General features: G+C 42.4%; 1 protein-coding gene across 5 annotated transcripts in view; it reads left to right on the top strand.

The window, feature by feature from the left end:
* The window catches only part of VPS13D (vacuolar protein sorting 13 homolog D), a 282,625-nt gene that overhangs the window by 227,351 nt on the left and 39,291 nt on the right, over positions 1 to 15,983 (top strand). For all 5 annotated transcript variants that reach the window (XM_024252889.2, XM_024252903.2, XM_024252907.3 and 2 more), the window contains one exon: positions 3,043 to 3,238. In XM_024252889.2, the coding sequence (XP_024108657.2) occupies positions 3,043 to 3,238 (196 nt within the window). The remainder of the gene's footprint in view (positions 1 to 3,042; positions 3,239 to 15,983) is intronic.

Raw genomic sequence — 15,983 nt, 5'->3', positions numbered from 1 at the left:
AAGACCACTTTGCATTCACTTTTATCCTTGTGTACCTCACATGACACCTGGCACATAGCTCATGCATAGTAAGGCTCAGTAAATTAAACTCTTTGTACCAGATCCTTAGGAACCATCCAAAGCTATCAGAGTCATATCAAGACTGATCAGTATTAATTATCTGCATTTGGAAGAAGAGGAAGAAATATAGACAGTAAAAAATTTTATTTGTATTTGTGCTTAGGACACATTTAGAATAGAGTTTTTGTTTATCAGCTTTCCTAATGGTGAGATTTGGATCAAAATGCCTTTGCTTTTCCTAAGGCTGCCCAACCGTAAAGGGAGCTGTCCCTAAGGAGACGTCAGGCCAGAAGTGAAATTTGGCTGAAAGTAATTTGTTTATGGATTTTAAAAGATGAGTGTTGGGCAATCATTTGGGGTTAAGGTTTAATCATTCTTTCTAGTAACGGTAATGACAGTACATTGGACTCTTGGAAGACTTTTAAAATGAATATAAAATGCTTTGTTATGTATGGTGGCCTTTATCTGGCCAGCATCCTTGTGACATGGAGAGAGCATGGCTCTCCTCACTTTCTGGATGAACACACAAATGTGCTGAGAAAATGCATGATTGGTTCAAAGTTGCAAAATCACCTCCCATCAAGAATCATTCCTGGCCGGGCGCAGTGGCTCACGCATATAATCCCAGCACTTTGGGAGGCCGAGGCGGGCGGATCACAAGGTCAGGAGATCGAGACCATCCTGGCTAACATGGTGAAACCCTATCTCTACTAAAAATACAAAAAATTAGCCGGGCGTGGTGGTGGGCGCCTGTAGTCCCAGCTACTCGGGAGGCTGAGGCAGGAGAATGGCATAAACCCAGGAGGCAGAGCCTGCAGTGAGCCGAGATCTGGCCACTGCACTCCAGCCTGGGTGACAGAGCGAGACTCTGTCTCAAAAAAAAAAAAAAAAAGAATCATTCCTACAATATGTACAGCCTCTCTCCAGGAGCCAGTGGCTTCATCCAAAGAGGATCCACTGAGCTCTGGGTTATATGAAGGCAGTATCCTAGAGTGAGAGTCTTCCCTTAGGATGAAAAGACCTTTAGAAGATGATAAGAACCAGAATCCACTCAATCGCCTTGGTGTAAGAACTGGGAATTGTGCTCAGTTCTCTCTGCAGGCCCTGCTGGACCCAGGTTCAGTCATGTTCTGTCTCTCAGGTCCCAGTCTGAATTCCTGTTCTGTGTGTGCTCTGCCAAGAACTTTGTTCAAAAGTTTGGGAAAGGGCTGGGTGCAGTGGCTCAGGACAGTAAGCCCGGTACTTTGGAAGACCTAGAGGGAGAATCGCTTGAGCCCAGGAGTTTAAGGCTGCAGCAAGCGGTAATCATGCCACTGCACTCCAGCCTGGGTGATAGACGGACACCCTGTTTCTAAAATAAAAAAAAAAAAGTTTGGGAAAGAGATATTGCCTCACTGGAGCAAATTTACCCAGAATCCAAAAGAAATGTTGTGAATTGTTAGTACATTCTCACCCAAGGAGTTTCCTTTACCAATTTGTCTCACTAGAGCTGAAGAGTCTAGAGAGCTTCCTCACACCCCACTGTCAGAGGGTAAACATCCTGTGAGTGTCCCTGGCACAGGTCCTGGAGATGCTCCCCGGATGGGCTGCCTCTTCCCTTTAGTGACTGTGACCTCTTCAGCCTCTGCCAGCTTCTGGCCTCTTCTAAGGTGTTTTCAGCCATTGCTGTCAACTTGCAAAATGTTTGGAATGTCTTTTTGACCTGGATTGGTCTTTTGAACTGACTCCATTGAGGGTCCCAGCCAGCTTTCACAGCTTTTTGGGGTGCTCTTCAAGAAGGTTTTATATAATTGCCGATACTGAATTTCATCAAAGCATGCAGTAGCTTTTACCTTATTTCAGGCATCCAGTGGGGTTGGCCAGTCATCCCCATAGTGTTCTTTGAAAACTGCAAATGTATACCATCAGCTCTCCATATCCACAGATTCAGCCAACCATGGATGGAAAATATTTGGGGAAAAAAAAGATTTCGCAAAGTGCCAGAAAGCAAAATTTGAATTTGCCACATGTTTCAAATACTGTATTGACTCCACACAACTGAAGTGATATGTGGGCATTGTATTAGCTACTATAAATAATCTAGAGGTGATGTAACATATACAGGACGGTGTGTGTAGGTTATATGCAAACACCTACAGCACATTATGTAAGGGACTTGAGCATCCTAGGATTTTGGTATCTGCAGGGGATCCTGGATCAATCCCACATGGATACTAAGGAACAACTACATTTAGTTATCTCTCTCTGCCTTAGATATCTTTCTTTCTCTTTTTTTTTTTTTTTGAGACAGAGTCTCGCTTGGTCGCCAGGCTGGAGTGCAATGGTGCGATCTCGGCTCACTGCAACCTCCGCCTCCTGGGTTCAAGCAATTCTCCTGCCTTAGCCTCCCGAGTAGCTGGGACTACAGGCACGCATCACCACGCCCAACTAATTTTTGTATTTTTAGTAAAGATGGGGTTTCAACATGTTAGCCAGGATGGTCTCGATCTCTTGACCTCGTGATCTGCCCACTGCAGCCTCCCAAATTGCTGGGATTATGGGCGTGAGCCACCGCGCCCAGCCTCTGCCTTATATTTCATAGGATGCCATCATCTTCAAACTTTCCCCAAAGGCCCAATTTTCTAGTCTCCTATTAATTTAATCCTCTATCTGTATCCTCTCCTGATCGTCCGTAGGCTGCCCAAGCTCTGGGATTGAAAAATTGGCCACTGTTAACCTCTCAGCTTTTCTTTGATTTTTTTTTTTTTTTTTGAACTGGAACACACTTTACTTCTGACTAACATGTAACATATATCCTCTGACTCTGGACTTAATGAGCAAATCTGCAGGATCCTCTTCTGTGAGTTGGCCTGTCTGTGGCCTCTCTGGCACAGAGATTAATAGAAGGGCCTTAAGTTATCATTCCATAATCAAGGGGTTTGGCTTTAAATGCTTTTGCTTTTGTCCTTGTCAGGTTACAACAGCCCTTGTCTTTTTCTCTAGGTATCATTGGTGGACTGACCAGTGTTATAACTTCGACAGTGGAAGGTGTGAAAACAGAAGGGGGTGTCAGCGGTTTCATATCTGGCCTTGGAAAAGGGCTTGTTGGCACTGTAACCAAGCCAGTGGCAGGCGCCCTGGATTTTGCATCAGAAACAGCCCAGGCGGTGAGAGACACAGCCACTCTCAGCGGCCCCAGGTCAGTGGTGTGGGGAGAGTGGCTTTTGCAGTTTCCAGCCTAGGTCTGCTGCTTCTCCTAATCCATACTGATGTGTTTAATTGTGCACTTTCTTAGTTATAGGGTTTTTAATTCGAATACTTGTAACTGAAATTTCTGATCTGCCTAATATAAAAAGATGAAAATGAGGTATAGAAACCTGGCATGAATTTTTTCAGATAAATGTATATATAGCATATTTTATATATGCTATATATTTTATATATGCATGTATATATAGCATATTATATATATAGGTATGTATGAGTATATTATGTTATTTTTCTCCACTAGAGAGGTCAGAATTAGGATTAAATTGTTAGAAGCTTCTTCTGTTCACCAAGCCAACTGGATCCCGACATGCCCATGAAGAAAACTGTCAGACTGTAGTCTGGTTCTTACTCCTACACCCCGTGGTATAGTTCTAGAATCCCCGCAGTTGTTGTTCACCACGTGGGTCTGTTCCTTCTTAATTTTCCTTCCGCTTGAAAGTGCCAGCCCCAGCCTCATAAAGAAAAGTGCCACCCCCCATCCCCCCAGCAGGTCGGCAGTTCTGCTGTGGGATTGCTGTCTGGCCTTGATACCAGCTGAGACTGGAAATCAGGGACAGCCCATATGGTTCCAAACCCCACAGAACCCAACCGCTTTAATGTAGCTGTTTGCTTGAATGGCCTATTTTAGCCTCCCTTTTCCAGAGTGACTAATTGGGGATTCTTATCAACAAAGGGTATAATGAATGTTAAGGGCCCAGCCAAGCTAGACTCGACTTAAGCCCAGAAGGATTTTGCTGCTGCCTGGATAATAGATTTTCCCTGAGTGAATTAGTACGCCCTTTTAGAATGCCTAGGGCCTGGCCCACGTCCACACCCTATCACTCCCTCAAATAGGATGTGAAGTGAAGTTGTCCCCAATTGAAGTGAATCCATTTGTCTGTCACCAGGAAAACTTACTGAAGACACATTACTGCAGTAGGGGAGACGCTCCGATTGTGGACTGGGGCCATGCAGTGTGCTGTGCCAGAATGCCTTCCATCTGGAAGCAGCTGAGTAAACTCTGTATGGTTTACTTTAGTTAAGTTACATTCTATTCTCAGATACAAAACTAAAACAATCCTTGAGTATATTTTGAAGCATTTATGAAGTTGTGGGGAGGGGCAGGCAGTGAGGAGGCTTCGAAAGTATTTCCAGTTAGTTTTTCCATCTCTGCTCAAAGCCCAAGAAGTCCACCTCCAGTATTTGTTAAGATAATAAGACTTAATGAAGTGTAAAGCTGAAGATGCCTAAGAGTTCCCAAAGAAGCATGTGTATTCTTAAAATGTCAAAATAGCCAAGGGATTGATTGATAAAAAGGGTTCAAGGTATATGTGATAAATTTTTTAAAGGTGATTTTGTGCTGTGAGGTTTTAATAATGTTGACGAGAAAGAAATGGCTTGAATTTTATACATTGTCAGCTTGAAAGTCTTGATGAGGTTTTTCATTCTTTTTAGGAGCACATGTAGCCACAGTTACTGCAGAAAGAATGTCTTTGAGAGGGACATTCTTGTCGTTTTTATTAGTTGTTCAACATTGCCATAGAAGTTTGATTTTTCTGTCAGCCAGTACATAGCTCCCATTTATTCATTCCCTGTCAGTAAATAGTGATTGAAAATTTCCTGTGAACTCAGGGTTGGGAATAGCAGAAACCAAAACTGTCCCTGGTCTCAAAGAGCTTATAATCAAGCAGGGCAGCAAACATAAAAAATTATATAAACACTTATTTGCTGAAATTGTGACAAATGACATAGAGGAGACTTAGAGGGTACCGTGAGACTATGATCAGAGAAGGTGATGGGGAGAAGGAGGGTGGCTAACCTAGTGATCAGGGGAGTTGAGACAGGCTTTTCTAGGGAAGTAATATTTGAGGTGAAGCCTGGAGTATGAAGTAGGAGTTGGCCAGGTGAAGAGAAGAGAGAATCACTTTCCAGGTAAAAGGGAACTACTGTGTGTGCAACAGCAAAAGGAAGGAACTTATCTATGTGCCAGGCATTGTCTTTGTGCCTCCACGTGTGGAATCCCATTTAATCTTCATACTTGATATACAAATGAGGACAAGACAGTCCAGAGAAGTCATGGAGCTTGTCCACAGCCACACAGCTGGTCGGAGATGGTAGACCTAGACTTAGACCCAGCCTATGTCTTGACCCTGTGCCCAGCACCACTGCATTGCACCCTGCTGCCTGGGTCTGCGAGGAGGGGGCTCATTGGATTTCTCTTGTACGTGTTTCAGAGTCAGTTAGTGTCAAGATATGGCATTCCACATAGTTTCTTCCCTGCTGACTCAAGATTTACTTTACTATTACCTGCACGCTGACATGATTCAGGTCTTGACCAGCACTGCATTTTTCTCTGTCTGGTTCCTCTGGCCTGCCACCTTAGCCTTATCTGGACCTCAGCAGCAGAGACCATGCCCTCATGAAGGCACTGGGGAGCCATTCACAATCAGCACTGGCCACTCCTCATCTCAGCCCAGTGAAGTTTTACATTTCCATGTAGATGAGGCACTCGGGATATAGAAAAGTTGTGCAGCTTGACTCAAAGCAGACAGTAATTGGGCAGCCTAATTGAAGTTTAACTGCAAGTTCCAACTTTGTAGGCTGCAGAAAAAAAGAAAAAAAAAAAAACAAACAAAGTTTAACTGCAAGTTTCATGAGACAGCGATCTGCCTAACCATTCACTCCTCCTAGAAACAAAAGCTACCGTGATAATTGAGGCACAGCCAGTCTTCATATATCCTCAAAGGAGGGGGATTAGCTTCCACATCCCTTCTCTATTCTTGGAGGTGCCAGTAGTGGGAGAGTCATGGCAGAAGTTACCAGAGGCAAGTGGGGTATATGTTTGGATCAGTGGATCCGTGTCCTTTATTGTGCAGAAAAAGCTAAAATTACAGATTCTTCTGAAGGGCTACATAGCAGCCATTTCACCAATGTCCCTCAGTCCATTTGTCCAGGTCCAGAAGTATTCATGAGGAGCTATGCATTAGAAGAGAGCCCTTGGGCTGGGCACGGTGGCCCACACCTGTAATCCAGCATTTTGGGAGGCCAAGGTGGGAGGATTGCTTGAGCCCAGGAGTTTGAGACCAGCCTGGGCAACATAATGCCCCCATCTTTAAAAAAAAAAAAAAAAAAAATACCTGGGTATGGTGGTGGGTGGTGTGCACCTCTGGTCCTTGCTACTTGGGAGGCTGAGATGAGAAGACTGCTGAAGCCTGGAAGGTTGAGGCTGCAGTGAGCTATGATTGTGCCCCTGCAATCCAGCCTGGGCAACAGTGAGACCCTGTCAAACAAAGAAAGAGAACACTTGATCTGGAAAACAACAGGCCAGAGTCCCAGCCACCTTACTTATTAGCTTTGGGCCCTGGGTCAAGTCAAGACATCTATGTAAGACTCAGTTTTAGTTTTTTCATCTATAAAGTGGGGATAAATTTATCTCTCTGTTTATTCTGCTTCTCAGGGGTTTGAAGCCCAACCAGAGTTATTTTAATGTGGAAGCTATAAAGAACTATAAAAATGCTGGGTGATATTATTTTAAAGTCCTATTAAAGGAGCGCAGAGATCCTTGCAGGTGGAGAAATGTTTCGGTGCTGGTTTGTTCTGATGACACTGTATCTCTTAGGAACATACTGGCTCTGACACTATCACCGAGGGATAAATCACCCTGGCTTCTTGGAAGTGAGTTATAACCATCTCCAACCATCCCAGTTGATTGAACAGGATCCAGGGGTGTTACTCAGGGTTTTTCCCCACTGTTTAGACAACAGGGACTAACAAATGATTTGAAGGGATTAGAAGTGAGATTCTGACCGAGGGTTGACCTGAGCCCAGGGACCAAGCCAGGAATAGAACCCAAGAGTCCAAGAGTTCTGCCTCTGAGCCTGCAATTGGAATGAGACTTTCTGCTTCCTTTGTAATATTTCATCCAAGTAAAGGCTTAGATCTTAGCATCTATGTTTTAAAAGACCCAAATTTTAAGCAGATGATAGGAAAGTAAGCCATAAAACTGTGAAAGAGTACTCCTTCCAGTAATCCATCTGAAAAGTGGCCTTACAGGAAACATTGGCTCCTTTTTTGTGTTTATTTGAACATGATTTTATTTATAGGGAACCCCCCTCCTTATGTTCTTTTAGATTAAAATACTTCCAAGTTCCTCTCCTTGTTGGAGTGCGCTGGCATTCCAAGCGACAGCCACCTAACTCCTCTGAAATTTCCAGGCAACCCAATAGTTCTCAGGAAGGCAGGTGGGGGTTGGGAGAGAAGAGGGTGGAGGACTGCAGAGCCTTTGGCCTCAACATGAGTGTTGTGGACCAATATCCCCCACTGCATTTGTTCACTGTACAAGTATGTGTGGTTTGGAACTGAAATAAGAAACCTTTTCCAAGGCAACGTTCTGCTGGCTCAGGTTGCATCTTCTGGCCTGTGTGTATTGGGCCACATTTGTCTGTTCCCAAGTAAAGTTTATGAAAATGGCACAGATGCAGCCACACTTGAGGTGCCACTGAAGCTATGTGAAGAGCCTGCTACCCTTCAAACAGACCAGGCCCAAGCAAGGTGCCAAGCCATGTGAGAGTGCCCAGTCCACTGTGTAAATGTGACGGCCTCTGATGGTAGTGTTTGCAAAGATACTTGGTAGAAAGTTGCAGAGACCCGGGAGCAGCCATTTCACAAAAGAAGGCAAAAATACCTTTGAGAAGAAAGGAATGTCTGCCTCTGCACTATGTATTTGCTTGTTTGTTTCTCCAAATACCATCTGTTGCAGACTGGGGTGCATGACATTTTAGGGAAGTAGCAGATGAAGATTTATGAAGCTGGGCCCTGAGGTTTCCTCTAAAATATTTCTTCACCTTTTAAGTCAAGACCCAAAAGTGGGGAGAGAAGTAGGAGTTGGCAGAACTTGAAATATTTAAACTAATTTAGCAAAGCTCAGGAGTGTTGGAGCTTATCTCATTATTTAAGTTAGATAAGGAGGAAGGGGAATTTGGAGGATAATGATAGATCAGTGTTTAAGAATATAGCCATCAGGACTGATAATGTTCTGGAATCCCAGGACCCTTGGATTGTGCACGTAGATGTAAATTCCATTTGCTTTGAGAACTTTTGAAAAAGAAACTTTTTGGTTGATTTCACAGAAAAGATTTATGGTGGGCATATTTGACTTTTTCAGTAAAAACAGCCCCAAAACACCACCCAAAATCTGTCAAGACACTTCTCGTGAATGACCTCTTAGATGTGAAATGGAAATGGGTTTTCTTAAGGAAAGGCCCGTTTTGTTAACAGTGTTTGCACCTTACTTATGACTCTCCAGGATAAAAGGACTAAGACTCTTTTGGGTCACCAGAGCCTGAATGCAGTCAGGTTGGACAGGTCAGCAAAAAGTCTGCAAAGAGGCCGGGTGCAGTGGCTCACGCCTGTAATCCCAGCATTTTGGGAGGCCAAGGTGGGCGGATCATGAGGTCAAGAGATCGAGACCATTCTGGCCAACATGTTGAAACCCTGTCTCTACTAAAAGTACAAAAATTAGCTGGGCGTGGTGGTGCGTGCCTGTACTCCCAGCTACTTGGGAGGCTGAGGCAGGAGAATTGCTTGAACCCGGGAGGTGGAGGTTGCAGTGAGCCGAGATTGCGCCACCGCACTCCAGCCTGGCGACAGAGCGAGACTCCATCTCAAAAAAAAAAAAAAAAAAAAAAATCTGCAAAGAGAACTTAGGAAATGCTTCCATTAACTTTTTCATCCTAGTTGGGTAATACTGCTTTTAATTACTCTGCTCTGAGAGCAGCCATTTCTTATACTTGGTATTACACATAGCACATCAAGCAGAATTGGCTTGAATTGAGCCTTTAGGGAACTTCCAAAGGTAAAAATTGAGTAAAGATTCAAATATTTATTAGGATATACCAGTGTTCATTTTTTTCCCACTAATATTCCATTCAAGGCAGGAGAGTAGGCTGATATCCCATGTATCTAGAGTGGATCAAGTCCAATATTTCTTTCAGAGTTCCTGTTCCTTAAAACTGTAAGTGGGTTTTATATTTTATTCCATGTTTGGCTTAATAAGAAAATATTTCTAATTGCTACCCAGTAAAATTAACATTTCAGAAAGATCTGATATGTTATCCTGTGGCTCCTGCCTCATACTTATCTAGGAAGTTCCAGCACGCTCCTTCCAGATGAGTCCTGTATGCTGTAGTAGCATCCACATAGAGGCATGTATATGGTAGAGGTGAAAAGCTGGAACTTGCACCTGTTTGACCCTAAGGCTCTGGTTCTAATCTTTGGGCATATCTGTCTTTTGGCTTGGTGTAACATCTGCTGCTTGGGACAGCCATTGTGTTAGTTAACATGTCAGTTTCATCATGAAAAAGCCATTACATTTCAGTGAAACTGAAAAATTATTGCTATATCCAGCTGAAGGAAAGGGACTGTCAAATCTCTCCTCTGTTGTCCAAACATGGCACAGTAGATATAGTGACAGTCCCTTTATCTTCTACTCACCCTTGCGTATATATTTGTGAGGTGACAGCCATCTATTCTCACTTCCTGATCTTGCCAAACCAGGTCTTTCCAGAGAATGCTTGAAGGTAGATGGGTCCTTTTCTCATTCCTCCCTCTACGTGAGCAACCCCAGAAGAACACTAAGATCTGTGTTGATGACATTGGATGTCTCACTTGGCTCTGAAATTAAGCTGATGAAATTATAGGATCGGATATTTTATTTTTATTTTTTTCAAGACAGAGTCTTGCTCTGTCGCCCAGGCTGGAATGCAGTGGCACAACCTCGGCTCACTGCATCCTCCACCTCCCAGGTTCAAGCAGTTCTCCTGCCTCAGCCTCCAGAGTAGCTGGGATGGCAGGCGCACGCCACCTTGCCCAGCTAATTTTTATATTTTTAGTAGAGATGGGGTTTCACCATGTTGGCCAGGACGGTCTCGAACTCCTGACCTCATGATCTGCCAACCTTGGCCTTTCAAAGTGTTGGGACTACAGGCGTGAGCCACCACACCCAGTCAGAATCAGATATTTTAAAGAAGCATCTTAACAGTCCTTCATGCCTTATAAGTTAAAATTCCTCTCACAGGAACATAAGCAGAGAAATCTTATTTTCTGAGACAGGCTTCTTCCCTCTCGCTGAACTCTAAATACTGTATTCCCCTTTCACTCAAAGGCCCCAGACGATGCCATTCTCATTATAACATAACTTATGGAAAGCTCAGATCTATTGTTGGAAAAAATGCAAAGTGTGTGTGTTCATGCACACACGTGTTTGAGAAAAGCCTTTCCATTTCTGAAATCCCAAGAGTCATTTTTATGCAAGATTATCTGTTAGGAAAAAACCCACTTTTTTGGTCATGGTACATTATAATCATTTCTAGAAAGGAGAGCGTCTAATTTTTGCCATTTTTGGCATGCTGAGATGACTGACTTCATAGAAACCACACTATCCTACTTCCAAAAGAAAAAAAAAAAACCTACTGAATTTACATCTGAATCAACATCTCTTCAAAGTCCAGTCCTTGCATCTCAACCAGCAGGTCCTTGTGCAAAGAAAATGAATGGGAAGTGTGATTTGGGGTTATTCCATTTACTTTCTGATTTGGGGTTATTCCATTTAAAAATGAAATAATGTTACCATTATACATCTGTAGTCCCTTCTGTGTTCAGTGAATTTGTTTTTAAAACTCTAACGTGACACCTAATATTACATACATAAGATAGACATTGGAGATTTTTGGTTTGAACTTCAAGAAAAAATAAAACAGTGTCTATTTCTTTTTGAGAAAAAATTTGTATTTTGTGCATTAGAGAAGGTTGAAGAGCCGTTTGTTATTTGTGGAACTCCTCTGTAAAGGCATTGGATTTACTTATTTTTAGGTTTTCATGACTATCCCATGTCTCTCATGTTTTTCCGTTACAGAATCATCCACCTTTGCCCAAGATAAAATTGAAATCTTTAACAAGATGACCCAGGTTTGAGTTCAACTCCCCTGCTCCCAGAGAGCTTTAGACTGTAAGATAATTCTGAGATACACAGAGGACATTTGGACTAGCAGGGACTTAAAGACTCACTGTTGTATTACAGATTATGGCTCGGAAGCACTGAGGGAAGGAAAGATAGGTTTGGGTGTTATAATTCATCCGTGGTTTTCTTGCCCTGATATATTTATCTGGTACTCTTTTGCCAGTCTCCTTCTCAAAGACATTTTCTTGCTAAATTTCTCACTAACTTGTCAAATGGAGGGAAAATAAGATTGAATTAGGAAAACATTCTTATCACAATATACTCTAAAAGAGGCTGGGCGCAGTGGCTCATGCCTGTAATCCCAACACTTTGGGAGGCTGGGGCGGGTAGATCATTTGAGCTCACAAGCTTGAGACCAGCCTGGGCAACATAGTGAAACCCTGTCTCTATAAAAATATACAAAAATTAGCCGGGTATGGTGGCACGCGCCTGTGGTCCCAGCTACTCCAGAGGTTGAGGCAAGAAAATCGCTTGAGCCCAGGAGGTTGAGGCTGCAGTGAGCTGAGATTGCACCACTGCACTCCAGCCTGGGTGATGGGACTGAAACCCTGTCTCAAAAAAAAAAAAAACTTTTGTTATATTGGGCTTATATAATTCAAATTAATAATGTTACTTATCTATATCCTTAGTGGATTTACTTTAATACATTGAGGAAACCACTTTCTGATTAGCAGAGAGAATTTGTACATATGGGTTCTTTAAGAACAGAGGGTCTCAAAATACGGTCTTAGGGACCCCCTACGGAACCCCAGATCCATAACCTAAAACCTATTAGTATATATTCATATACTTATATATGAATTTATAGATATAACAATTTTTATAATAGTATTCTGTAATGAGTGTACAGTGGAGTTTTCCAGAAGCTACACAATGTGTGATATTGTAACAGATTGACTGTAGAAGCAGATAGGAGAATACAGCTGTTTTCCAGTTAGCAAGACTTAAGAGATTTACGAAAATGTGCAGGTGCCACTCTCCTCACCTTCTGTGACTGCATACACGCCACCAGCCAACAAACGTACCTGGTTAATTTTTTTGACAAGCTGCTCTATTTGAAAATACGGTGATCGATAATCCATCATCTTGCTGATAAGTAGCACATATCGTCAATGATGGGCTAATTCGGACTAAACCGTAGGAGCCACTGTAATGCAATGCTTCCCTTTGGCTTCCTGCCAACAGTTGTCAGCCCTCCTGGTTTGCTCCTGACTTTTACTGGGTTTCTGGAAGTAACAATTGGAAAGATTTTATCACATATCAGAAAGACCTCTTAGAATAATTTACCTAATTTAGTCCTTCACCTTAACCTACCATCCCAATAAATTTTAATTTTGGCAGGGTAGTAAGTGCAGAACAGATGACTTCAAAGTGCAGGATCTTGTCCAAAGGCTGCTTGGTTGTGTTTGCACTGCCCTGACTCTTGCAGGTACTCGAGAAGGTGTATCTGTTTCAGAATTCACTTGCCAAAACCTCAACTTTCTCCCCTAGCAAAGTTGCTAGAGTAGGATAAACCCACAATATTTGGATAAACTCCTTTGAACTCCTTGTAGAAAGCAGTTGTTATGAGGCAGTTGTTCTGTGTTAACACCAGAGAACAACTCCTAGCAGATTTCCCCAAACATACTTCAAACATCGATAATGGCAGGGGTGACCCAAACTCTATCATAAAATCCCAGGGACTGCAGGAGACTTCAAAGAGGAGACAGAGCAAAACCTCACTTCTCGTTATGAGGAGTATGGGTCACAGGAATCCTGGCTAGAATCCATGGTAACCTCGCGGAGTAATGCCAGGATGGACAGAGGCCAGGGCTCATCGGTTCCCTAGACTTTACTAATTGACCCCAGCAGCACAGTTAGAGTGGTAATAACTGGCACCTGCCCGCCTCCTGAGGCGTTAGAGGCCAAATTACCATATGTGAAGTGCTTTTCTATCCTTTAGTGAGGAGGTGCAAACCTTGAAGTGTGTTTCTATTTTTGTTTGAACTATCGAGGGCCCAGTTAATTCAGTTGAGCCAATTCTGACCTTGTGATATTCAGATCCATCACTTAGTACGTACAGGCAAATTGACAGTAGAAATTTATTAATTCAGTCTTGAACTCCTACTGTATTTCAGGCATTTAATAAGTATTAAATACTGGGAATATTTAAATAATTGAGGACAAACTGCTCTGAAGAATCACCAAGCTATTTGGTTTGTGTGTTAATATTCTTAAGCCACTCTTACATGTTCATTAAAGCAAGTTTCCCTATAGTTTTCTTGAAGAACTCATTTTTTAGTGATTTGACTTACTGTTTATTCTTGAAAACAACAAAATTGCATTTGTGCGTATGGTATGTGTTGAGGGGGGTAATTACAGGCATTTTTTCCCTCATTACCGGGTCCGTTACAGCTCCTTGAAAACAAATTGTTGTAGTTTTACTAATTGTTTATAAAATTAGCTAACGATCCTTTGATTTTTTAGTTTTTTTATGCCTTAGCTGTATTTAATGAATATTTAGTATCTTCTGTGCAGTTAATAAGAACAATGGTTGCCAGGCATGGTGGCTCAAGCCTGTAATCCCAGGACTTTGGGAGGCTGAAGTGGGCAGATCACCTGAGGCCAGAGTTCAAGACTAGCCTGGCCAACATGATGAAACCCTGTCTCCACTAAAAATACAGAAATCAGCTGGGCATAGTGGCACACGCCTGTAGTCCCAGCTACTCAGGAGGCTGAGACATGAGAATCGCTTGAACCTAGGAGGCAGAGGTTGCAGTGAGCCGAAATCATGCCGCTGCACTCCAGCCTGGGTGACAGAGTAAGACTCTGTCTCAAAAAAAGAAGAACAGTGTTTAAAAACCTATTGTTTTTACCTGAATTATTTTGCTATGACAAATTTATCTTTCAAATTAGATTTTATCAAAGTAGATATGTATTCACTTTTTTTACGTTGAAGTCTTTCTGAATGTCTAAAACCAAAACACAGTAATCTCCTGCCCTGCCTTTCCCTGATTTCCTGCTCCCTCAGAGGCAACCACTTTCAACACTTTGGGCCGTTTCTTCAATGTGGAGGTATTTACCTTTATATTTCATAAATAAATAAACGAACTGCTATTTCTTGACATCATTTGACTTCATGTTGTTATACATACATGTTTCCTTTCCCCATTTTTCAGTACAGTTATATGATCCTTTTTGAATAACTTAGTATTCCATTTTTACGTTATTATGACTGTGTAAATAGTATTCCCAGTGAAGCCCCCCACCCAGGTCACTTTGATGATGTTTCCTTTTTAAATGTTGTGCTTTGTTTTTTTCTCCTTGGAGTTACTAACTGCTCTTTCAGTATTGTCTGCTTCATTTTCTATTTGCACATTCGTAATTTATTCTCAAATGCTTATTTAGTTTCCACATTTTTTTAACCCTGGGCCTAGTAACTCGTTTTTCTTTAAAAAAGAAAAAAAAAAAAATTCTATCTTCCTATTGCTAATTTATCCACAAACACTCTTCTGTATGTGTACAAATGCACTGAGTAATTTATTGGTGGTTTCTAATTAAATTCTCCCTCTCGATGTCCCCTGCTCCCATCTGACTGGTTGTTGTCTAGCTATGTTTGTCTCTAAGCTATTTTTCTATGGTAGTACTATAGCAGTACTATTCTGAGTTTCTTTCTTCCACTTATTTGTTTTGGTCTTTTTCTTTCATGAATAGAGACAGTCCCCAGAGAATCTGGTGATTCTTGACTATCTGTTCTACTCCTCTTTAAAGATGAGGCACTAAAAAGCCAATTGGGAGCTCTTGGTTTGAGGCTGAGGGGGCCTTACTGTGGAATGATCAAGTGGGGACCTGCTGACTCTGGGCTTCTGTTGAGAGGAGCAAAACTGAATGGGGATGAGAGAGGGGACCTGAAGCTCTAACTGCTTCCCATGCAGCCTTTTAACCAATCTTCCTGTTTTCACCTCACTCCAGGCCTACCTGTTTCTCCTTTATGCTCCAGGCCTTCAGAGCTACTTGCTGTCTCCATCTTTCTGAAATGCAGTGGAGGCCACCATCCTAATTAGCTTTCTGCTTTGTGGCTTCCACTCCCTCAGGCTTACATTTCAGCGCCACGTGTCCATCTGCTTTTCAGCTTCTAAAATATTGTTGACACCTTCTCTTTATCCTTTTGGATTCGTGCCATTTGTATCCCTTTGCTTTCCCTTTAGAGGGATCTCTGGACTAGATCTCTCATGTTTAATCAGAAGTCCTATAATTTAGACTTTTCACTAATTTGTGTTTCCTTTCTTGGTGCTCTTTCCCCTTTACCCCCAACTAGTGGCTCTGAATTAGTGTGGTTTTATGAAACCCATATCCATTCAGCCATGGTTCTATGTATTATCTCATTTAGTCATCACAGCAGCTTTTGCACAGCATCTGCTCAGGCAGTCTGCGGCTCTTCTTTCCCCAAAAGATTGAGAATACATCTGGTGAGAAGCCGTTGCCAGTCCCAGCCCCTGCTTTGAGTCTGGTATTGGTCTTTAATCTCTCATTCTGTGTGTTGTAAAGAAACAGGTTGTGGAAGGCTCTTGTCAGATCCCAGGAACATGAAAGAAATAGCACACCCTACGGTAGTGACATGGCCCTGTCACCACCCCTCATTGAACCATAAAAGCTATTCAGAGGGGCCAGCAGCTGGGGAGCGACTGTACTTAGATCC

The sequence above is a fragment of the Pongo abelii genome, chromosome 1, assembly GCF_028885655.2.
Source record: "Pongo abelii isolate AG06213 chromosome 1, NHGRI_mPonAbe1-v2.0_pri, whole genome shotgun sequence".
In the NCBI taxonomy this organism is placed as follows: Eukaryota; Metazoa; Chordata; class Mammalia; order Primates; family Hominidae; genus Pongo; species Pongo abelii.
The sequence above is the reverse complement of the archived record's forward strand: the minus strand, read 5'-3'. Positions and strand labels throughout refer to the sequence as shown.